This window comes from Leucoraja erinacea, chromosome 37 (assembly GCF_028641065.1).
Source record: "Leucoraja erinacea ecotype New England chromosome 37, Leri_hhj_1, whole genome shotgun sequence".
NCBI lineage: Eukaryota > Metazoa > Chordata > Chondrichthyes > Rajiformes > Rajidae > Leucoraja > Leucoraja erinaceus.
The window spans coordinates 5,692,897-5,718,106 of NC_073413.1; the positions used below are offsets into that span (position 1 = coordinate 5,692,897).

General features: G+C 45.5%; 1 protein-coding gene across 3 annotated transcripts; it reads right to left on the bottom strand.

Moving 5' to 3' along the window:
* Positions 1–1,994: 1,994 nt before the first annotated feature.
* Positions 1,995–24,352, bottom strand: ccdc96 (coiled-coil domain containing 96). Of its 3 annotated transcripts, XM_055663150.1 has the most exons (12): positions 24,201–24,352; positions 23,170–23,206; positions 21,566–21,691; positions 19,314–19,469; positions 17,326–17,375; positions 14,880–15,063; positions 13,643–13,734; positions 11,781–11,931; positions 9,626–9,819; positions 7,653–7,865; positions 6,038–6,175; positions 1,995–3,585 (listed from the first exon to the last, which is right to left on the bottom strand). In XM_055663150.1, exons 3-12 carry the CDS (start codon positions 21,684–21,686, stop codon positions 3,334–3,336), a joined length of 1,551 nt encoding a protein of 516 aa, XP_055519125.1. In that variant the 5' UTR covers positions 21,687–21,691; positions 23,170–23,206; positions 24,201–24,352; the 3' UTR covers positions 1,995–3,333. The 3 variants fall into 3 exon arrangements, with proteins under 3 accessions (XP_055519125.1, XP_055519127.1, XP_055519126.1); XM_055663152.1 differs by lacking the exon at positions 6,038–6,175; XM_055663151.1 differs by lacking the exon at positions 23,170–23,206 and having other exon boundaries at positions 24,201–24,344.
* Between the last annotated feature and the right edge of the window lie 858 nt (positions 24,353–25,210).

Sequence of the window (25,210 nt, forward strand, 5' to 3'; positions counted from 1 at the left end):
GATCCAACTCCAAAGACGTACAGGTTTGCAGGTTAATTGGCTTGGTATAAATGTCCCCAGTGTGTGTAGGATAGTGTTAGTATGCGGGGATCACTGGTCGGCACGGACTCGGTGGGCCAAAGGTTTCACGCTGTGTCTCTAAACTAAACTAATATCGACTCTGTTTCTCTCTCCGCAGATGCTGGGTGTTCCCAATGCTCTGTTTCTACGTAAGTGGGATCTCACCTTCCAAAGGAGAGCCGATGGCAGTGCCTGAAGCATTGTTTACCACGTGTGACTGTCCGCATGAGTTTGCTGCTGATAATGGGATTGCTTGAAACCAGAATCCATAATGGACACGTGCTCCTGTGGCAGTGGATGGGGAGCTCAGCAAGACGATTAGTCAAATCCATTAAGTGGAATTAAATCCTACAATGCTATTACCTGGCGGCTGAAATGGGGCTGATCGGCACTGATCTAGTTCAGGCTTTGATTTAGTTGTAAATCTGCAGTAACAACAGTGTCCAAACCTCTCATTATAATGTAGAACGTACTCTAAAGACGGCGCTCAGCGACTGTTTTACCGGATCGTATCTCCGGTCGCTCTGCGGCCTAACGTCATAGAGCTGGAGGCCTTGCTCGAGACTGACTTTGAGCCCCACCGTGAGAATGTGGACTAACCATCGGAGCCAATCCCTTGCCTGGGATCGACGCTCCAACCGCAGCTTGTGGATTTCACCATCGAGGAGCTCACAGTCTCGGGTAGAGACTTATGTCGGGAAGCTCTAAACGACGCAGAAGGTTTCGACCAGCCCTGACCCGGGGTCGATCGCCAGGCGCGGGGGGAGCCGACATCCCCCCAATGCAGGATCTTGATGGCGTCGACACGGAGGGCCTGACCAACGGCTACGGTAACCAAAATTGTCCCATCAACGGAAGGCTCGAGGCCCCCAACCACAGGAGAACAAAGAAGGGAAGAGATGTGGTTTATAAACAAACTGAACTTTTATCTCCTGTTCTGTATTATATTGACATATTCTATTGTGCTGCAGCAAGCAAGAATTTCATTGTCCTATCTGGGACACATGACAATAAACACTCTTGACTTGAATTGAATTTTTTTCACCTATCTTCTGTTTAAAACAGCGTCTGCAGTTCCTTCCTGTATTTTACATGATACTAGGATGAGATTAGCTTCAAATTGATAGTTTATAATTGCTGGAGAAGGATGAGATGGACACAAAATGCTGGAGTAACTCAGCGGGACATGCAGCATCTCTGGAGAGAAAGAATGGGTGACTTTTCGGGTCGAGACCCTTATGGAGAATAGGCAAGGGACTGAGTGGGTCATTAAAGTGTAAACCAAGGGGAGAATGGAATTAGATTGCGTTCAGTAGGAAATGGTGTGGGAAGATCGAGAGTGGATTGGACCTGGGAATAAAGGAAGAATGGGATTACATTGGGAGTGATGATGAAGGGGAGAGGGAGAGGGAGGGAGAGAGAGGGAGAGGGGGAGGGAGAGAGGGGAGAGGAGAGAGGGAGGAGAGGAGGGAGAGGGAGGGAGAGAGAGGAGGGAGGGGGAGGGGGAGGGAGGAGAGAGGACAGGGACAGAGAGAGAGAGAGAGAGAGAGAGAAGAGAGAGAGAGATATGGAGAGAAACGCCACTGCACATGTAATAGTCAGAAATCTTGTTTCATTAGTGGAACTTTCTATGCAATCCTTGCCTTTTTTGTTCAGAACGACATTTAAAATTTCACATCTGCTACAGTTTAAATTACATCTTCATGGATTCTGTTTTCCAAAAGAAAATCTGCTTATAGTTTCAGCAGTTGACTAATAGCTTAAAGTACTTATTAGGGGGAAGAGAGAGCAAGCGAGTGGGAGAGCTGCCGTGTGCTGATCTGCAAATAGTCCACATGCCTTGGGTTAATCCAGCAATGTTTGATGGCTCAAGGAATTAAACGGAACAAAATGACACAGAAAGAAAATAAAATAAACATAACACTCACAGACTGTGATTAATATTGACTTTACATGATCGGCAGTCTCATGTGTGTCTCAAAACTATTTTAATTAATGAAACTGCATGTAGTATTGGTGTCTGGCTCCGAATGATTGTGTCTGATGGAAGAATTGAACATTCATATATTAAGGCCGATCATTCAGATTTTCCCGGAACAGCGGATACGTTAGATGAGGTTGGAGGAGGTGCAAGTGAACTTCTGCCCCACCTGCAAGGACAGTCAGGGTCTCCCTCAACACTCTCTCTTTGTCTCTCCTGAAACCTGTCTTTTTTGACAACCTTTTGTTCACCCCACACTCGTATCTCCGTTGTTGGTTTGACGACTTTTGTCTATTGATGTTAGGTCGTTGTCCAAGGTTGATACTTTTCCGAACGCACACTCATCTCAACGTTTGTAAAAGTGAGGTAAATATTAAATCATCGAAACCCAGATTGCCCAATGCATTTTGCAGAAAGAGCTAGAACTCTATTTCTTGGAGCGCAGGAGGACGAGGGTGAACTTGTAGAGGTGTACAAGATCATGAGAGGAATAGATCGGGTAAACGCACAGTGTCTCTTGCCCAGAGTTGGGGAATCAAGAACCAGAGGACATAGGTTTAAGGTGAGGGGGGGGAGAAGATTTAATAGGAATCCGAGGGGAGGGGTAACATTTTTACACAAAGGGTGATGGGTGTATGGAACGAGCTGCCGGAGAAGATAATTTCGGCTTTGCGGGTTCAGTTACTATTGTGTCATTTCAGGAACGTTAAACAGTAGAGTTCTACCTTTAAGTATCAAACTTTGGTCTTCACACCCGTCATTTGCCCACCCATCCGTTAAACAGTCTGTTTGGGTTCTCTCCAGGAGAAATGGGAACAATGATTTCTCCCACTCCTCCGAATGAATTCATTCAGCTGCGATGGCTTGAAATGTTGATTTGGAATGTGGAGCGGGAGTGGGAGATTGCAACCTTGAGTGTGGTCCGCCCTGTTTCGACGAATGCAATCAACCTGCCGTGCACAATCAAGTAAGATCAAATAGAACAAGTTGTCCTACAACTTTAGGCTGTGCACGCCGCACGCAAGAAGAAGGAATGTGGAGCAAGAATATTAAAAAAAAATTTCCAAAACTTTAGTTGTATTTGAACAAGATTCAGATCATACAGTGGATGAGAACCCTGGTTTCTCCTTGGTGGCCAGTCTAGGTCTTGGTGGATCTGCTGCAGTTGTACTCATTTCATGGCTTACGATACCTGTATAACCAGCCCCAATGTCTTCTCCTCACACATAGGAATCAAGAATGAAGTCATTGATCGTAACAGCATGAAGTGGAAAGTCTTCCCTCACCACCCGCTAAGTCTGTACCTGTCCCATCTTCACCCACTCAATTTTCTTCTTGATTCCATAGGAGTCGAGAGTTAGGTCGGTGTGGCGCCTTTTTAGTTCCTCCAGCTGGTGATGCAGTCTCTCGTTGGCGTCCACGTTGTCCTCGAGGTCGCGGAGCAACAGCTTGTTGCACAGCAGACCACATTTCTCCTTCAGCTCGTGGTTGGCCGTCCGCACTCTGTCTCGTGCTTGCTTGGTCTTGGTCAAAATCTCTCTCTTCTGCAACAACAACGAACAGAAGTTGGGTTACAGAATCAGAAAATCCAGCACGGCGGGGAGGGGGGGAACTACTCCATTCAGCCCATTGGCCCATAAAGATCATAAGTGATCGGAACATTGTCTACCCCGCCTTCAAGTCTACCCCGCCATTCTATCGTGGCTGATCTATCATTCCCTCTCAACCCCATTCTCCTGCCTTCTAAGGTACAGAAGTTTAGTATAATAATAATAATAATAATAATCTTATTTATATAGCACATTTTTAGTCAACTTGCATTGACCCCAAAGTGCTTCACATAATTACATTACATTTACACACAGGCAAAGGTGGGTGAAGTGTCTTGCCCCAAGGACACAACGACAGTATGCACTCCAAGCGGGATTCGAACCGGCTACCTTCCGGTCGCCAGCCGAACACTTAGCCCATTGTGCCATCTGTCGTCCCACATAGAAGCGAGATCGACCGATTGACCAAATGGTGCCAACACAATAACCTGCAAAACCAAGGAACTGATTGTGGACTTTGGAAGGGGTAGGATAGGGACCCACAGTCCCGTTTACATCAATGGTGGAAAGGGTCAAGAACTTCAAATTCCTGGGCGTGCATATTTCCGAAGATCTTTCCTGGTCCCAGCACACTGATGCAATCATAAAGAAAGCACATCAGCGCCTCTACTTCGTGAGAAGACTACGGAGAGTCGGTATGTCTCTCTCGGACTTCTACAGGTGCACAGCTGACTGGTTGCATCGTGGCCTGGTTCGGCAACTTGAGCGCCCAGGAGCGGAAAAGACTACAAAAAGTTGTAACCATTGCCCAGTCCATCACCGGCTCTGACTTCCCCACCATCGAAGCGATCTATCGTAGTCGCTGTCTCAAAAGGGCAGCCAACATCATCAAGGGCCCACACCATCCTGACCACACACTCATCTCTCCGCTACCATCGGGCAGAAGGTACAGGAGCCTGAAATCTGTTACAGCCAGGTTCAGGAACAGCTTTTTCCCCACAGCCATCAGACTATTAAACGTCAACAAACAGACTCTGAATTGTAACAACCTATTGATGTAAACTTGATCTGCTTATTTATGTGTATATTGAACTGAACTGTTCTGGATTTTTGTTTACTCTTGTTGTGCTGCAGGAAGCAAGAATTTAATTGTCCTATCTGGGACACATGACAATAAACTCTCTTGGCTTGACTTCTCCCCATTACCCCAGGCACTCACCCATGCCAGCTCAGTGCAAGAACAAACCACAAGCCCCCCCCCACCCACCCTGTACTCTTTCTCTTGCCCTCCACTCTTTTTCTTTTCAAAGATTTATCCCATTCTCTTTCCAATGTCACAGCTGAATCTGCCTCCACTATCTAACCCATGCAGTGATTTTCAGAATCTAACCATGCTAGATGGACAGGAAGATTGGAAGGGGTTGGACAGGCTAGATGCCGGAAGCTTGTTCCCGATGTTGGGTAGGTCCAGGACAAGGGGTCACAGCTTAAGGATAAGGGGGAAATCCTTTAAAACCGGGATAAAAAAAGTCTTTTTTGTGTAGAGAGTTACATAATCACCTCTGGAACTCTCTTCCACAGTCGGTAGTTGAGGCCAGTTCATTGGAACCTATTTATTGAAGAGGGATTTAGAAATGTGGCAAAGAGCTTTTGCTAAGTTACCCTTATAATATCTATTTCCTCCGTTTTCTCTCAAGGGAAAGCAAGGGTGGGGTGGGGGGGGCATCAGGATTTTAGAGGTGATTAGGTGGGGCATGGCCAAAAAAAGGTTGGGAACCACTGATCTAACCCATGCAGTGATTTTCAGAATCTAACCATGCACCATGCTGAAAGTACTTTACCTCGCATCACTTTATGTTCTTTTGCCAATCAATTCATTGAACTTTCTGCCAATTATAAAACAAGGAACTGCAGATGCTGGTTTACAGAAAAAAAATGCTGGAGTAACCCATGGGGTCAGGCAGCATCCCTGGAGAACATGTGTAGGAAGGAACTGCAGATGCTGGTTTACACCGAAGACAGACACAAAATGCTGGAGTAACTCAGCGGGACAGGCAGCATCTCTGGAAGAGATAGATGTCTATCCCTGGAGCACATGGGTAGGTACGAAATGTAGAGACAAGGAACTGCAGATACAGCCCAGAAACAGGTTCTTCGGCTCACTGAGTCCGCACCGACCAGCGATCCCCGCACATGAACACACACACACACACACACACACACACACACTAGGGACAATTTTACATTCATACCAAGCCAATTAACCTACAAACCTGCACGTCTTTGGAGTGTGGGAGGAAACTGAAGACCTCGGAGAAAACTCACGCGGTCACGGGGAGAATGTACAAACTCCGTACAGACAGCACCCGTAGTCGGGATCGAACCCGGCGCTGCAAGCACTATAAGGCAACAACTCTACCGTGACTGCCCTCTCCACCACCATTACCTGCGCCACAACCGCCTCAACCTCCCTGAGTCGAATTTTCTTCTCCTCGTTCTCTTTCTCCACGTACTCCAGCTTTTCCTTGATGTGAGTCAGCACCTCGATGGTGGATGCTATTTTCTTCTTCATTTTGGTGACTTCCTGCAAAATGAAGAGCAGGGATTGCTGCTGTGACATCTCAGTTACATACTTTGTGACTCAGTAAAATGCTACACAGTGGCCTCATTATGCAAAAAGTTTCAATGTTGAAGTCCTGCTGCCGACGCTGTATGGAATATTATATCCATCCGTCTTTAAGTCGGTCTCTATTTCACTGGGTCACCAAGCGGAAACATCCACATTATTCACCACCATCGATCTTTGGACAGTAATATAAACAGGGGTCCAAAAGCAAAGTACTACTGATGCTCCAAAGCAAATTTCAACATCTGCAGTATTAGGTTACAGTGTGTTTGAACAGACCAGCATTGGGATTCCTCTACCTGAGTTCCAATAGATTAAGGTGGGCTCACCCTGAGTTTTCATCACCTCCCTTATCTCTTGCCCTCTTCACTGTACTCCAAGCCAAATCAGATCTCAGGCCTGAGAAAATCCAGAACCGTGAAGATACTAGCAGAATCACCTTTTAAATGAACAACTGATGGTCATTTATAATGCACAGTGACATCCTAACACCCACAGCCAAAACTTAGAGTCATAGAGTGATACAGTATTGAAACAGGCCCTTTGGCCCAACTCACCCACGCTGGCCAACAATGTCCCAGCTACACTAGTCCCACTTGCCTTCGCTTGGTCCATAACACCCCAAACCTGTCCTATCCATGTACCTGTCCAACTGTTTCTTAAACAATGGGATAGTCCCAGCCTCAACTACCTCCTCTGGCAGCTTGTTCCATACACCCACCATCAAAAGCAAGAATTTTAAAAAAACAGGACAAATCAGGGCCAGCATGTTAGCATTTTACTGCAGCATATTGTGTCTTTTCAGTCTGAAATAGGGTCCCGAAGCAAAACATCACCTATCCATGTTCCCCAGAGGTGCTGTCTGACCCATTGAGTTACTTCAGCACTTTGTATCTATCTTTGGTATAAACCAACATCTGCAGTTCCTTTTTTTAATTACATTTAGACTTCAATCCGTCCCCATTCTAAAGGCACTCACATTGAGTTAATCTGACATTTCAGTCATGCCAGCTTGCAGTGTTTGATAATACACTTTTTGTTGCCAGGGAAGATTTTCTCCTCTTGAAGCTGTTCATTGAACCACATTATTGCAACACTAACTTGCGGTCCATCTACAAAGCCAACCGGATCATACTATCATGGCCACGGTGGCGCAGCGGTAGAGTTGCTGCCTGACAGCGCCGGAGTCCCGGGTTCGATCCCGGGTATGGGTGCTGTCTGCACGGAATTTGTACGTTCTCACCATGAACACGTGGGATTTCTGCGAGATCTTCGGTTTCCACCCACTTGGTGTATGTATAAATTGTCCCTGGTGTGTGTAGGGTTGTGTTAATGTGCGGGGATCGCTGGTCGGTGCAGACTAGGTGGGCCGAAGGGCCTGTTTCCGCGCTGTATCTCTAAACTAAACTCTTGTCAGCTCTTTGGCTCTGCTCACCTCAATCCGTTCTTCAATCTTTTCACTGTATGACTGGTTCTCGATTTTCAGCTGCTCGTAGTCGATCAGATTGAGTCCATCAGCCAGTTCCTCCTTCGCCTTCAACTGATGCTCATAATACTTCAGTTTATTCTTCATCTTGATGATCAGGAATCGGATCTGCCTCATCTCCTTCTCTTTCTGCTCCTCAATGCTTTGAACCCGCTCTAACTCCTGCACATGCACACACATACCATACGATAGAACATTATTTATCCCAGGAGGGAAATTGGTCAGCCAACACAGTCATAAAACACAACAAGATGCATGAAATTAAAGTGACAAGTGGAAAGTCCAGGATTGGGGATGTGCAAAGATTGGGGAGGGGGGAGGGGAGTTAGTCTACCCCACGACAGAAGGGAGAGGAGTTGTACTGTTTGATAGCCACAGGGAATAAGGATCTCCTGTGGCGTTCTGTACTGCATCTTGGTGGAACCAAGGCGCTCCTCAGGACCAGTGTGTCATGGAGGGGGTGAGCTGTATAGAAACATAGAAAATAGAAAATGGGTGCAGGAGTAGGCCATTCGGCCCTTTGAGCCTACACCGCCATTCAATATGATCATGGCCGATCATCCAACTTAGTATCTAATCCAGTACCTACCTTCTCTCCATACCCTCTGATCCCTTTAGCCGCAAGGGCTACATCTAACTCCCTCTTAAATATAGCCAATGAACTGGCCTCAACTACCTTCTGTGGCAGTATTGTCCAAGATGTTCCACAGTTTGAGGAATATGCACACCCAAACACACAACACACGAGTGTACACCCACACAGAGAGAAAATAAGATCATGAGCTGTTTTTTAACATTAACTTTGGTTTGAGTATATGAATTGCTCTAGTTTGTAATTGAGACCAAGGAATATTGTTGTGTTGAAGTGGCTTCTTTAGACTGCATTGTAACCTTATCATCCCTGATATTGAAGATCTTAATATTAAATTCGGATTTCACATTCCCAAGCACTAACATTTCTCAATTGATTCACCGACAAACCTATGTCCAGAGTCACGGTACTAAGAGCTGTAATTCTAAGAATAAGCTGTTATTCAAGAGATTCAAGAGAGTTTATTGTCATGTGTCCCTGATAGGAAAATTAAATTCTTGCTTTGCATCAGCACAACAGAACATAGTAGGCATGACTCACAGAAGGCAGTGGAGGCCAATTCACTGGATGTATTCAAGATAGTTAGATTTAGCTCTTGGGGCTGATGGAATCAATGGATACGGGGAGAAAGCAGGAACAGGGTACTGATTGTGGATGATCATATTGAATGACCATGCTGGCTCAAAGGGCCAAATGGCCCACTCCAGCACCTATTGTCTATGTTTCTCAGTTTCTATGTAAATGCTTGGGTGCTTGTTTGCTTGTTTCAAGTACAACACCTGGAAAGGTGACAGAAAACGCTTCTAATCGTTCTGCAACCCCCAGATGAAATATAAACATTGCCAACAAGTTCAGTTAATGCATTCACACACCCATATTTTTCAGTTTTCAATGGGCTCATCACTTCTTCCCTCAAAAAGGGTCAACTCTCAATAAAGATCATCCGGCCCAAAATCCAATAAGGGAGATTGTTTCAACTGCTGCACCCCGTGAGGAATTAGATCAGAGAATGGTTTGTCTGTTTATATTTCTATATAATTTATACACATATATATTATATTATATACAGTGTGTGTGTGTGTGTGTGTGTGTGTGTGTGTGTGTGTGTGTGTGTGTGTGTGTGTGTGTGTGTGTGTGTGTGTGTGTGTGTGTGTGTGTGTGTGTGTGTGTGTGTGTGTGTGTGTGTGTGTGTGTGTGTGTGTGCCTGTGAAAATTGATGGGTTCCAAATGGAATTCATTTAGTGTTCTGTTACAAATGAAACACATTGTGCAAAGCAATATGTCCCACTTCATTCCTAGATACATACACAGAGACTAACAATGAATTTACCTGGAGCGCTGCTTGCCTTCCTAACCGTTTGTTCAATGCATTCTTTGCTACAACTTTCTTCCTGGACTGAAACATCCTCCATGCATAATCAGTCAGCTGCTGTTGCTCCTCACAATTACCACTGAGCTCATCGATCTGCTCCTGGAAATGATCGTTCTCTTCCTTGTACGTGTCCTGCACCTTAGCCAGAACGTCTGTGCCAGACAAGCAAATGCAGGTCAATCAACGGTGGTTTACTCAAAAGGAGTCACAGTCTGAAGAAGGGTCCCAACCCGAAACGTCACCCGTCCATGTTCTCCAGCAATGCTGCCTGACCCGCTGAGTAAAGGCCCTGTCCCACTTGCCGATTTTTCTTGGCGACTGCCGGCGTCATTGACTGACGCATGAGGGTCGCCGAAAGATTTCGAACATTTCAAAATTCAGCGGCTACAAAAAAATGTTGCGACACTTGAGGAGACACAATACGTCATCACGCCGCATCATGCAGCGACTTTTTTGGTGACCTGATACGTCATCATTGATTCCGACAATCGCCAAGTGGAACAGGGCCTTTATTCCAGCCCCTTGCGACCCTCATGTCAATAACATCCACTTCAGTTTGTCTTTGGTACTTGAAACTTCTACCCCTCCTATCCTGACGTTGCAGACACTAACAAAGGAAAGACCTGTAACACATGCTCATTCTATATTTGTGTGAACAGTGTCAACAAGCTGCTAGCTGTCCAAACGGAATTCTGCCCATAACCAACACACACACACGCGCGCGCACTCACACATATACATGCACACACACACACACACACACACACACACGCACACACGCACTCACTCACATACACACACACACACACACACACGCGCTCACACACACACACGCGCTCACACACATACATGCACACACACGCGCGCACTCACACACACATATACATGCACACGAACACACACACATGCGCACTCGTACATACACATATACATGCACACATGCACATACGCACGCACACATACATACACATGCATGCGCTCACACATATGCATGCGCTCACACATATGCACACGCAAGCACACGCACATGCACGCATACACACACACTTCCCAGTGGATCTAACTGGGCTCAGAAAGGAGATGAGGAGGAATTTCTTTAGTCAGACGGTGGTGAATCTGTGGAATTCATTACCACAGAAGGCTGTGGAGGCCAAGTCAATGGATATTTTTAAGGCGGAGATTGACAGATTTTTGAAATAGTGCGGGTGCCAGGGGTTATGCGGCGAAGGCAGGAGAATGAGGTTGAGAGGGAAAGATAGATCGGCCATGATTGAATGGGGGAGTTGACTTGATGGGCCGAACGGCCTAATTCTGCTCCTAGGTTTAGATTAGTTTAGAGATACAGCGTGGAAACGAGCCCTTCAACCCATCTTATTCACGCCAACCATCGATCACCCATACATTAGCTTTATGTCCTACACATTGCGGGAAGTTTATAGTGGCCAATAAATCTACAAAGCTGCACGTCTTTGGAATGTGGGAGGAAACCGGAGAACCCGGAGAAAACTCATGTGGTCAGAGGGAGAATGTACAAACTCTGCTCAGACATCACCCATAGCAAGGATCGAACAAAGGTTTCCAGCACCATGAGAGAGCAGCTCTACTGCTGCACCATCGTACTGCCTTAAATATGCCCAAAGACGTGCTGAATACAGAAATGGAACTAGACATATCATTGATAGACACAAAAAGCTGGAGTAACGCAGTGGGACAGGCAGCATCTCTGGAGAGAAGGAATGGGTGATGTTGCGGGTCGAGACCCTTCTTCACACACCAGTCTCGACCCAAAATGTCACCCAAGCCGATTAATCGACAAACCTGCACGTCTTTGGAGTGTGGGAGGAAACCGAAGATCTCGGAGAAAACCTGCGCAGGTCACGGGGAGAAGGTGCAACTCCGTACAGACAGCGCCCGTAGTCTGGGCAAATTGCGTGTACGAATGCTCCCTTTGGCTTGAATGAACACAGCTCCAGCAACATACAAAAGACGATACAGTCCAGTTGCCTGGCGTTATATCCACTATTATAAATAATCACTCCCCAATTCCCGAGAGTTACAGCACAATGTTCTCTTGCCAGACAATCCTTTTCATGTCCTAGTTTTCTTGCCTTACCCATGAATTTCCCGTAGCGCTGATCATAATCTGCTTGGGGCTTCTTTAACTCAATCTTTGATTCCTCTGCTTTCTTCTTGTAGTAATTAGCCAGTTTGTTTTGTATTTGGGTATTAAGGAGCTTAAACCTACTGTGTTCGTCAAACAATTCCTGAATAACAATGGAAGAAAAAGAACGTCAACCTCCAGTTGTTTAAGAAGGAACTGCAGATGCTGGAAAATCGAAGGTAGACAAAAATGCTGGAGAAACTCAGCGGGTGAGGCAGCATCTATGGAGCGAAGGAAATAGGCAACGTTTCGGCCAAAGCCCTTCTTCAGACTGATGTGTGGGGTGGGGGGGAGGGGCGTGAAGAAGAAAGGAAGAGGAGGTGCCAGTTTGCACCCCCAGTGGTATGAACATTGACTTCCTAATTTCAGGTAGTCCCTACTTTCTCCTCGCCTTCCCAGCTCTCCCTTAGCCCAAAGGAAGAGGAGGCTTCTTCTTCCCGCCCCCCCCCCCTACATCAGTCTGAAGAAAGGTTTCGGCCCGAAACGTTGCCTATTTCCTTCGCTCCATAGATTCAACCTCCAGTGTTTAGTTTAGTTTAGATACACAGTGCGGAAACAGGCCCTTTGACCCACCGATTCCACGCCGACCACACACGAGCACTATCCTACACACACTGGGGACAATTTACATTTATAACCAAGCCAATTAACCCACAAACGATCAGATCTACATCGGTGAGACCAAGCGGAGGCTTGGCGATCGTTTCGCCGAACACCTCCGCTCGGTCCGCAATAACCAAGCTGACCTCCCGGTGGCTCAGCACTTCAACTCCCCCTCCCACTCCGTCTCCGACCTCTCTGTCCTGGGTCTCCTCCATGGCCACAGCGAGCAGCACCGGAAATTGGAGGAACAGCACCTCATATTCCGTTTGGGGAGTCTGCACCCCGGGGGCATGAACATCGAATTCTCCCAATTTTGTTAGTCCTTGCTGTCTCCTCCCCTTCCTCAGCCCCCCTGCTGTCTCCTCCCATCCCCCAGCCTTCGGGCTCCTCCTCCTTTTCCCTTTCTTGTCCCCACCCACCCCCGCCCCCGATCAGTCTGAAGAAGGGTTTCGGCCCGAAACGTTGCCTATTTCCTTCGCTCCATAGATGCTGCTGCACCCGCTGAGTTTCTCCAGCTTTTTTGTGTAACCCACAAGTCTGTACGTCTTTGGAGGGAGGAAACCGGAGGGAGCACCCGGAGAAAACCCACGCAGGCCACGGGAAGAACGTACAAACTCCGTACAGACAGCACCCGTGGTCAGGATTGAACCCGGGTCTCTGGCGCTGTGAAGCAGCAACTCTACCACTGTGTGCCGCCATGCCGCCTATCTACCGATCTTATCAGAGTGCTGAGTACCTCCAGCTTTTTCTGTTTTATCTCCAGGTGCGCGACTTGGGGCGTGGGAGCAGTCTAGGACATGCGATGAGCAACCAACAACCCAAAAGGAATACATGACCAAAGAAGAGGAATATGTCAGGTAGAAAAAGTGATGAAACCAAACTATTGAGTGGGGCTAAGGTTCCAACGTAAACCATTAGAAACTGAGTCAAATAAAAAGAGTTTAAGAAGGAACTGCAGATGCTGGAAAATCAAAAGTAGACAAAAATGCTGGAGAAACTCAGCTGAGGCAGCATCTATGGAGCGAAGAAAATAGGCGACCCTTGGTTTCGGCCCAAAACGTTGCCTATTTCCTTCACTCCATAGATGCTGCCTCGCCCGCTGAGTTTCTCCAGCATTTTTGTCTACCCTTGATTTTCCAGCATCTGCAGTTCCTTCTTAAGAACAGCAGTTCCAGCATTTTTGTCTACCTTCAAATAAAAAAGAGATTTACTTTAAATTTCAATTCCAATTTTATACGTTCAAACTTTCTCTGTTTTGTTTCTTCGTCTTCTTCTATTTCTTCTTCCTCTGCAATAGATGCCTCTACCGAAACATAAAAAGCACTCTTTTTTAAAGTGAGCTCTTGAATTCATTGTTACAGTTCTGAATTATAATGTACAAATCCCTCAACACCATCAGAACCGAGCTTTCCGATTATAACGTTTCTTTCAAGCAGCAACTGTGCACATGGACCAGACCCAACCTTCAAAGGTGATAAAGCTGAATGCATAGATGCTCCTGGTCGCAGTGTGTCTACAATGAGTGCACAAGAACCGATGTGGATAACATGGAAACATAGGACATAGATGCAGGAATAGGCCATGCGGCCCTTCGAGCCAGCACCACCATTCAATATGATCATTGCTGATCATCCAAAATCAGTACCCCCTTCCTGCTTTCTCCCCACATCCCTTGATTCCGTTAGCCCCAAGAGCTATATCTAACTTTCTCTTGAAAACATCCAGAGAATTAGCATCCACTGCCTTCTGTGGGAGAGAATTCCACAGATTCACAACTCTCTGGGTGAAAATCTTTTTCCTCATCTCAGTCCCAAATGGTCTGCCCCTTATTCTTAACATGCATGACTGCAGGGCAGCCTGACTATTTTTTGTTTCTGGTCTAAAAAGAAGAACCTCAAAGTTTCATAAGATCATAAGGCAAGGCAGAATTAGGCCGTTTGGCTCATCGGGTCTGCTCCGCCATTTGATCATGCAATTTTTCCCTCTCATCCCCATTCTCCTGACTTATCAAGAACTATCAATCTTTTAACACTTTTCTTTGGAGATACAGTGGGGAAACAGGCCCTTCGGCCCACCAAGTCCCTGCCGACCTGCGATCACCCCGCACGCTAGCACTATCCTACACACTAGGGACAATTTACAGAAGCCAATTCACCTACAAACCTGTACTATTTTGCAATGTGGGAGGAAACTGGAGCACCCGGAGAAAACCCATGCATTCTCAGGGAGAGCGTACAAACTCTGCACAGACAGCACCAGTAGTCAGGTTCAAACCAGGGTCTCTGGTGCTGCAAGGCAGCAACTCTACCACTGTGCCGTCCTCTTCAACCTTACCTTTGAAAGTGGTTCTGGTTTCCTTGATAACACACAATATCCATCCCAATCAGAAGTCGCAACTTTCTAAATGCATAGTTCACTCTGCGCCGGCCATTTGAATGCTGATATTACCTTCTCCCTCTGATGTCGCTGTTTCAATGGTTGGTATACCACTTGTAAATTCCATCTCCGCAGAGGTGTCATCGTGAGATATATCTGTACCAACTGTCTGCAAAGATTCTTCCTTCTCTGCAACGTTCTCAGAACTGGGGAAAGCAGACGAGGAGGTCCTCTCGGATTCACTTGCTTCATCACTCTGATTAGTAACGGATAAAGATTACACAGCACGAATAAAACTGACAGATCACTAAAGCAGTAGAATATCCGGGAAGCACTAAAGCGGTTGCAGCACCTAGACTGTGGAACAGCATCCCTCTCCTCATCAGAACTGCCCCCTCCATCGACGCCTTTAAGTCGAGGCTAAAAACCTATTTCTTTTTTTTCTTTTTTTCTTGGTATTTATTTATTTTTACGTTACAGTAATACACACCACATATATCTTATTACATTTGTTGTACCCCTTCATTTTTTGAGCTTTAAGAAAGATAGAAATAAAATGAAGTAAGGAAAGTGAGAAAGAGTTGTGATAGTGCAGGAAAGTGTTGGGAAAAGAGAGCCCATTGGAGAGAGAGTTAGAGAAGAAAGTTAAGAAATTGACCCTAGAAAAGAAAGAAAGAAAGAGAAACAATCGCTCTATTATAAAAAAAACTACGCAAAAAGGGATATACCAACTTCATATTTTTCACCCCCCCCAGATCCTGGCACCATTTATTTTTTTTAATTACTGTTGCACCTTATGCTTGTAGTAAGTCCATAAATGCAGACCACGTCTTTTGGCAGTGATCTGCTTTGCCTGCGAGGGGGAGTCTCATATCTTCCAGGTGTAATGTTTCGAACATGTTTGAAATCCACATTTTTATTGTTGGTGTAGGAGCGTTTTTCCAGAATTTGAGTATAAGCTTTTTTCCCCGTTATTAGCCCGTAATTAAATAAATTCTTTTGAAACGGTTAGGTTTAGGTTTAGTTCAGGGCTACCTTCCATTATTCCAAAGATAATCCATTCTGCTTTTGGTATCAATTGTATTTTAAATAATTTTGTGAAGATTTCAAATATTTCGTTTCGTAAAAGCCTATTTCTACTCCATAGCGTTTTTTGAGGCCCTCTGAGGGGGCACTGTAAACAGATTATGTATGTACTGTTAGGTTTGTGTACCATTGTATGTAGCACATTAATACCTGCACTGATGTGCAGCACTTTGGTCAACGTGAGTTCACTTTAAATGTGCTATAGAAATACAATTGATTGTGGTGGAAACTATTAATGTGTCGGATGCGGGTTGTTGTCAATTCATCACATTTGTCATTGCTCAGCCACAGTACATTCTGCATTAAAGTTACTCCATCTTCAATTACTGTATACATGCCACATATAGGCCAACATAAGTGCTTTGTGCAAATATTAGAATACACTACTTATTCCCAGCCTTCAGTGTTTATGCTTACCGAGGTGTACGTTCAGCTCAAGGTTCCTCGGTAAAATGCAAGATATACATTAGTTGCCCTGGACATTGGTAAATGTACAACAGTGTTATACTGGGACACAGGTTAGAACGTCACCACGTCTGTTGGCTTCAGCAGGAGTTCAATGGTTCTTTATTGTCACCGATGCACTGCAGAGTGATATTTCCAACCTGACACTTGTCATGTGCATCACTATCACCACAGCTTCATCTTTCATAGTGATTGAGAGATACAGTGTGGAAACAGGTCCTTCGGCCCAATTTGCCCACGCCAGCCAACATGTCCCAGCTACACTGGTCCCACCTTGCCTGCGTTTGGTCCATATCCCTCCAAACCTGTCCTATCCATGTACCTGTCTAACTGTTTCTTAAACGGGATAGTCCCAGCCTCAACTACCTCCTAGAAACATAGAAACATAGAAAATAGGTGCAGGAGTAGGCCATTGGGCCCTTCGAGCCTGCACCGCCATTCGATATGATCATGGCTGATCATCCAACTCAGTATCCCATCCCTGCCTTATCTCCATACCCCCTGATCCCTTTAGCCACAAGGGCCACATCTAACTCCCTCTTAAATATAGCCAATGAACTGTGGCCTCAACTACCTTCTGTGGCAGAGAGTTCCAGAGATTCACCACTCTGTGTGAAAAATGTTTTTCTCATCTCGGTCCTAAAGGATTTCCCCTTTATCCTTAAACTGTGGCCCCTTGTCCTGGACTTCCCCAACATCGGGAACAATCTTTCTGCATCTAGCCTGTCCAACCCCTTAAGAATTTTGTAAGTTTCTATGAGATCCCCCCTCAATCTTCTAAATTCTAGCGAGTGCAAGCTGAGTCTATCCAGTCTTTCTTCATATGAAAGTCCTCTGGCAGCTTGTTCCTTACACCCATCACCCTTTGTTTCCCTATAACTTCCTGTGCCTGTAGATTACCACTCTGATTTACCACAATATTTAAAAACACACAGATTATTTTTACAAAACAGAAATGGGTACTCACAGTAGTCTTTGTAATAATCACTTTCAGGTTAATCCTTTTCTGTCCTACAGCTAAATTAAAACACAGACAGTTAATATTATAGCTTGTAGAATAAATAAAACCATTCGAATTCATGAAGTTGACAAATTTATAGTTCTTTGCTCTGCCTCCTCCCCACACATTTCCTCTCCCTTATTCAATTTCATTAAATTGCAATCAAGACTCACCCATACAAAACTTTTCATAAGTTCATAAATCATAGGAGCAGAATTAGGCCATTCGGCCCATCAAGTCTACTCCGCCATTCAATCATGGCTGATCTATTTCTCCCTCCTAACCCCATTCTCCTGCTTTCTCCCCATAACCCCCGACACCCATGCAAAGTATTTTTTCCATCTTACCTTTCCTTCCCTCACCAATTTACAGACTTAGAACCATCAAACTTTGAATTAATTATTGTTTCTTGCTTTATCTTTTCCTCACTTTTTTCCACGTTTAATTCACATTCTGCCCTTGGGAGTTTATATGACTTGTCAGCAGATGGTAGTTAACTAAAACTAAAATAATGAGAAATTCCTTCCACAGTGAAGGGCCAGTCCCACTTAGGCGACTCCTTAGCAGATTGCCAGGGACTAGTTTTAATGGAATTCACCCACGACACCTGGCGACAACCTACGACAGCACTTATGTCACAACTGTCGCCGAAAATGTTGCAACATTTGAAAAATTGGAGGAGGCCATTCGGCCCTTCGAGCCAGCACCACAAAAGGAGTATTATTTTAATTTTTGTTACCCCTTTTTGAAAAGGTTTCCTCTAATTTACATCACCCGATTTATTCCAGTTGTGGGATCATTCCTGCACATTGACGCAACAGCTCGAGTCTGCTCTCGAGCAGAACGACAATTGTATTCAACGGAAAGACCAAATTCAGTCTCTTCGTTTCAGAAGGAACTTGTTTGATGGCCAAAGCAGAAATTAAAATCTACTCCACGGGTGGTAACACACTCGGCCACTGAGACCACAGCACCACTTAGGGATATGTGTGTCTACTCAGCGGGTCAGGCAGTATGTGTGTGGCTTGTGGCATAATATGACTTGACTGGATAGCGTGCAAAGGTTTTCACTGCATCTCGGTACCAGTGTTTTTGCACGAGATTCCGGTATTTTTTATCTGTCTGAAGAAGGGTTTCTGCCCGACACGTTGCCTATTTCCTTCGCTCCATAGATGCTGCTTCACCTGCTGAGTTTCTCCAGCATTTTTGTCTACCAGTTTATTTAATGTCTCCTTGTAATGTTGCAGCCTCCATCATTTACTCCTTAGAACATTTCTTTACGACTCTCAATTTGTGAATTTTTTGCCCGATTCCGGTCCCCTTTGTTTATCTTCAAGCTCAGCTCAGAAAACCAACTTTTTGAAAATTGGTAGATAGAGACAAGAAGCTGGAGTAACTCAGGGGACAGGGACTTATTTGAAAATTGGTAACGGCAAGTTGTGTTCCGGCAATAAACATTCATTGCTGGATACTGGAAACACTGACCAATTCCTATATCATGGGCTCCACCTCTCGGTAAAGGCAGGCACCGAGAATAAAATTTACCACCACCTTCAACTTTCAATGCAGCTTTCGATCAAGTGTGGAAAAGGGCAGTAGGTGGCAGATCAAGACTGGAGCAAAACTGATGGCTTCCTGTGTAGGAAGGAACTGCAGATGCTGGTTTAAACCAAATGTAGAGAAAGTTAGATGGAGCTCTAGGGGAATCAAGGGATATGGGGAGAAGGCAGGCACGCGTTATTGATTGGGGACGATCAGCCATGAACACATTGAATGGCGGTGTTGGCTCGAAGGGCTGAATGGCCTCCTCCTGCACCTATTTTCTATGTTTCTATGTTTCCATGAAGACACAAAAATCTGGACCCGCTGAGTTACTCCAGGTTTTTGCGTCCACCATTTCGGTATAACCAAGTTTAGGATTGCTCCCACATTTTTACTCATAAGGACAAACATACTGGCGACACTGCTCTGCTCGCTTTCCTTTCCCGTTAAAGATAATTCATCGCTTCTGGACAGCGGAAATTCTTGGGAATGTTGCTCGCTGGCAGATATCGGACTCACTTCAACCACTTCCTCATTCGCATTTGCTTCAGGAATAAGAAGATCGGAAGCTGGAAACAAAACCATTCACGTTATTTCCACAAGATGTCACGAGCACTGGGACTGAATGTGTAATTACCCGTGTGCGTTCCATGACTAATTTCAGTGCCTCTCCCAACCTATGCACAATCAGATTGGATAATAAGCCCTACCACATTTCTCTTCATCTCCCTCCATTCCCCCTTATGCATCTCTTTAGTCTCAGATGTGATTATCTGCAAGTACTGCAACATTACAGTACAACAGGGGCACAGCAGTAAAGTTGCTGCCTTAAGGGGCTGTCCCACTGCCTGCGGCGACCTAATCCGCGAGTTTGCCCTCGACTCATACTCGCAGCATGGTCGACACAAGGTCCTGGGAGGTCTTTGTAACTCTCCTTCATGCTCGAGAGTAGTCTCCGCGTACTCGAGGCCTCAGCTAGGTCGTTGCGGTTTTTTTTTTCCAACATGCTGAAAAAAGCCCGCGAGTAAAAAAAAGGTCGCCATGGAAAAAAATCGATATTTTTTTACTCGTATGTTTAGTCGAGGTGGGTCGTAGTAGGTCGGCATGCTATCCTAGATAATCGAAGGCAATCAAAGGTAATCGAAGGTAAAGCTCGTTGAGAAAAAGGTAAGTAAACCAACGGCTAATGTTAAATGCCCGCTAAACTTTATTTAACGTTGTCTGGCTTCTTAAAAGTGTCTCCACTCCTTCTCCCCCTCTTCTCTCCCCCTCTCTCCGCGCTCTCTAAAGGATTCACCGTAACTATGCCAGCCGTCTTTTATCTTCCTGTTCATCGCGGGTGTGAATTTCAGACAGCGCTCCCCCGCTTTCCCTGGCCCCTGCGGGGTGGGTGTGTGTGTGTGTGTGTGTGTGTGTGTGTGTGTGTGTGTGTGTGTGTGTGTGTGTGTGTGTGCGTGTGCGTGTGCGTGTGCGTGTGCGTGTGTGTGTGTGTGTGTGCGTGTGTGTGTGTGATGGAACTAGTCTAAGGGTGATCGCTGGTCAGCACAGATGCTTTACGCTGAAGGGCCTGTTTCCACGCTGCATTTCAAAAACAAAATTAGGATGGCACAGTTGCGTCACTGGCAGAGATGCTGTTTAGTTTAGCTTCGAGATACAGACTCAGCCCACCGAGTCCACGCCAGCCAGCAATCCCTGCATATTGACACTGCCCTACACACACAAGGGACAATTTTACATTTACACCAAGCCAATTAACTTCTGAACCTGTACGTCTTTGGAGTGTGGGAGGAAACTGAAGATCTCAGAGAAAACCTACGCAAGTCACGGGGAGAACGTGCAAACTCCGTACAGACAGGCACCCATAGTCACGATTGACCCCAAGTCTCTGGCGCTGTAAGGCAATAGCTCTACCGCTATGCTACTGAGTCAATCCTGACCTCGGCTGCTGTCTGTGTGGAGTACGCACATTCTTCCTGTGACCGTATGTTGCCAGCTTCCTCACACATTCCAAAGACGGGCAGGTTGATAGGTTAATTAGCCTGTGTGATTTGCCCTGAGCATGTAGGTGAATGGTGGAATCTGGAGCAGGTTGATGGAAATTTGAGAGTAAAAAATGGATTTGTGTTAAGATTAGCATGGTTGGGTGCCTGATGGTTGGCAAGGTCTTGGTAAACCCTGGGTTCATTTCTGTGCTGTATGTCTCGTCTCTATGACTATAAAATCTAAGCATCCCAGCAAGCTTGTGGAAAAGGCAAGAGTTGTATTTAACCAGTAACGTTTTTCTTACGCGGTTAATCAAAGTGCCAGAAACCCGGGTTCCATCCTGATTCCAGGGCCTTGTCTGTACAGAGTTTGTACGTTCTCCCCGTGACTTGTGTGGGTTTTCTTCGGGAAGCTCCGATTTCCTCCCACACTCCAAAGATGCACAGGTTTGTAGACTAATTGGTCTGGTATAAATGTACTAATTGTCCCCTGGTGTATGTGAAGGATAGTGTTAGTGTGTGGGGATCACTGGCTGGTGTGGACCCCGTGTGCCCATTTCTGCACTGTATCTCGAAACTAAATTAAATCTCTCAACCATGCGAATGGGCCATTTCTATCTGTCTCTGAGTGAGGTAGCTAGCTTATTGTGTGCACACACAGCCAAATACATATTCCTTCTCACATTGCTCTTCTGTCTCGATTTCAGACTCATTTGGCACAGGAGAGCTGCTTTGAGGTGCTTGGCTCGTTGTTTGCTGTAAAGATTGGATTTCCTCATCAGCTTCATCTTCTTCTTGAATCATTTGCTCTAAGGTGAATAAAATAAAACATTGTTTCACAATGAACTTTAAAACAAACGCTTCACTCTTGTATTCACCAGGACATGCCTTTTTATATTATGGGACAATCAATATATAGACAGACAATAGACAATAGGTGCAGGAGTAGGCCATTTGTGATCATGGCTGATCATCCCCAATCAATACCCCCATATCCCCTGACTCCGCTATTTTTAAGAGCCCTATCTAGCTCTCTCTTGAAAGCATCCAGAGAACCTGCCTCCACCGCCTTATGAGGCAGAGAATTCCACAGACTCACCACTCTCTGTGAGAAAAAGTGTTTCCTCATCATCGTTCTAAATGGCTTACCCCTTATTCGTAAACTGTGGCCCCTGGTTCTGGACTCCCCCAACATCGGGAACATGTTTCCTGCCTCTAGTTTGTCCAAGCCCTTAACAATCTTACATGTTTCAATAAGATCCCCTCTCATCCTTCTAAACTCCAGAGTGTACAAGCCCAGCTGCTCCATTCTCTCAGCATATGACAGTCCTGCCATCCCAGGAATTAACCTTGTAAACCTACGCTGGACTCCCTCAATAGGAAGAGTGTCCTTCCTCAAATTAGGGGACCAAAACTGCACACAATACTCAAGGTATGGTCTCACTAGGGCTCTGTACAACTGTACAATATATTATATTAATTTTTTTTTTATAGTAGGTTAAAAGATCATGCTTTTACAAAGTACTTTCACCATCTCCCCATATCCCCTGACCGCTATTTTTAAGAGCCCTATCTAGCTCTCTTTTGAAAGCATCCAGAGAACCTGCCTCCACTGCCCTCTGAGGCAGAGAATTCCACAGACTTGTAGGACTTCCAAGACTTCCACAGACTTCCAAAGACGTACAGGTTTGTAGGTTAATTGGCTTGGTATAAATGTCAAATGTCCCTAGTGTGTGTAGGATAGTGTTACTGTGCGGGGATCGCTGGTCGGCGCCGACTCAGTGGGCCGAAGAGCCTGTTTCCGTGCTGTATCTCTAAACTAAACTAAACCAAGAAAGACTGCAGCAATTCAATCAGGTAGCTCACCTTCTTGAAGCCAATTAGAGAGACAGTGTAGAATAAATGCCGGTCTTGTAATGATGCCCATATATGAATAACAAAGCAGATGAGCGTACAAAATCAAGTCATTAAATAAATTTGGAATTAAAATCTAGTTATCAGTAGGAAAGAAATACATATAGTTAAGGGCCCTGTCCCACTTTCACGACCTCATTCACAATCTTTTTCACTCGTGGACATTTTTCATCAGGCTAGAAAAACGCCCCGACCTACTTGATGCCACGAGTACCTACGACTAGCATCACGGCCTGCTACGACCTACCTACGACCTCGTGACGACCATGCTGTGAGTACGAGTCAAGGGCAAACTTAGCAATGGTCATGAAAGTGGGACAGGCCCTTTATCATGCCAAGTCTTACCACTACAGGTTTATATGGTAACACTCACCTTCTTTTGGGTGGAGTTGGTTTGTTCCTGTCTGTTGCTATTAGAGAAGAAATTGAATGTGTCAAACGTTTATATCAATATTTCTATGTCAACTAGGACAATGCGTACATGTAAAGGTTCAAATTCATTGGGGACTTGAACCATTGTAACAGCTAGACTTAACCTTCAAACACTTCTGAAGGTGTGTTGATTTGCTCTATTTCTTTTCCCACAGATGTGAAGATTCAGGTCCTGTTGCAGACACAAAGGCTGTGTGGAGTTTGCACGTTCTCCCTGTGTCTACATAGGTTCTCTGTTTTTCTCTCACATCCCAAACTGGCCGCTGTAAACTGTCCTGTGTGTCAATTACTGGCGGAAAATCTGTTTTAGTTTAGTTTAGAGGTACAGCGCGGAAACAGGCCCTTTGTCCCACCAAGTCCGCCCGACCAGCCATCCCTGCACACTAACACTATCCTACACACTAGGGACGCATTTACATTTTGTACTGAAGCCAATTAACCTACAAACTGGGGGTGGGGGGAGAGATAGGGGGAGAGAGAGAGAGGGGAAGTGAGAGAGGGACAGAGAGATACAGAGAGAGAGAGTGAGGGGGAGAGGGAGAAGAGAGAGAGAGAGAGAGAGAGAGAGAGAGAGAGAGAGAGAGAGAGAGAGAGAGAGAGAGAGAGAGAGAGAGAGAGAGAGAGAGAGAGAGAGAGAGAGAGAGAGAGAGAGAGAGAGAGAGAGAGAGAGAGAGAGAGAGAGAGAGAGAGAGAGAGAGAGAGAGAGAGAGAGAGAGAGAGAGAGAGAGAGAGAGAGAGAGAGAGAGAGAGAGAGAGGGAGAGAGAGGGAGAGAGAGAGAGAGAGAGAGAGAGAGAGAGAGAGAGAGAGAGAGAGAGAGAGAGAGAGAAAGAGGAGAGAGAGAGAGAGAGAGAGAGAGAGAGAGAGAGAGAGAGAGAGAGAGAGAGAGAGAGAGAGAGAGAAAGAGAAAGGAGAGAGAGGGAGAGAGAGAGAATGCAGGGGTTACTTGAAGTTAGAGTAATCAATCTTCATACCGCTGGGTTGTCAGCTGTTCGACCCAAGTTCGGGACAAACAGTTGGACACATTAAGCCGTTATCGGAACTAGTTTGGTGTCCGTTTGCGAGAATAATCTCCAGTAAAAGCCGGTGAACCGCGCGGGGCTTCACCTTGTTGCCGCTTCAGTTGCTATGGTGATCGCAGCCGCTCGGCTCCTCCTCGGGTTTAAAGGGACAGGTCGCTCCTACAGACGGGTTAACATGCTCACACACACACTGGATTAACATGTGATGGGTTAAACATGCTCACACACATGGGTTAACGTTCCCACACACTGGGTTAGTATGTGATGGGTTAAACATGCTCACACACATGGGTTAACATTGTCCCCATAAGTGAGTTATGTTTCCCACACATGGGTTAACATGCTTCCTACACATGGGTTAACATGCTTCCTACACATGGGTTAACATGCTTCCTGCACATGGGTTAACATGCTTCCTGCACATGGGTTAACATGCTTCCTACACATGGGTTAACATGCTTCCTACACATGGGTTAACATGTTTCATACACATGGGTTAACATGTTTCCTACACATGGGTTAACATGCTTCCTACACATGGGTTAACATGCTTCCTACACATGGGTTAACATGTTTCATACACATGGGTTAACATGTTTCCCACACATGGGTTGACATGTTCCTACACATGGGTTAACATGCTTCCTACACATGGGTTAACATGCTTCCTACACATGGGTTAACGTTTCCTACACATGGGTTAACATGCTTCCTACACATGGGTTAACATGCTTCCTACACATGGGTTAACATGCTCTTACATGGGTTTACACGTGATGGGTTAACACGCTCACACATATGGGTTAACATGCTCTCACATGGGTTAACATGTGATGGTTAACACACTCACACACATGGGTTAACATGTGATGGTTAACACTGTCTTATGGACAGACATGTTTTGTGACAGAGCTGGTTGAGATCTCACAGCCCCGGACACCTAGATTTAATCATGATCTCAG

Coding starts and splice junctions, on each gene's coding strand:
- ccdc96 (XM_055663150.1), bottom strand. CDS start 21,686: ATGATTCAAGAAGAAGATGAAGCTGATGAGGAAATCCAATCTTTACAG. Junction 13,735..14,879: donor AGCGACATCAGAGGGAGAAG/GTAATATCAGCA, acceptor ATGTTTCGGTAG/AGGCATCTATTGCAGAGGAA. Junction 7,866..9,625: donor GAAGGCAAGCAGCGCTCCAG/GTAAATTCATTG, acceptor GTGCATGTGCAG/GAGTTAGAGCGGGTTCAAAG.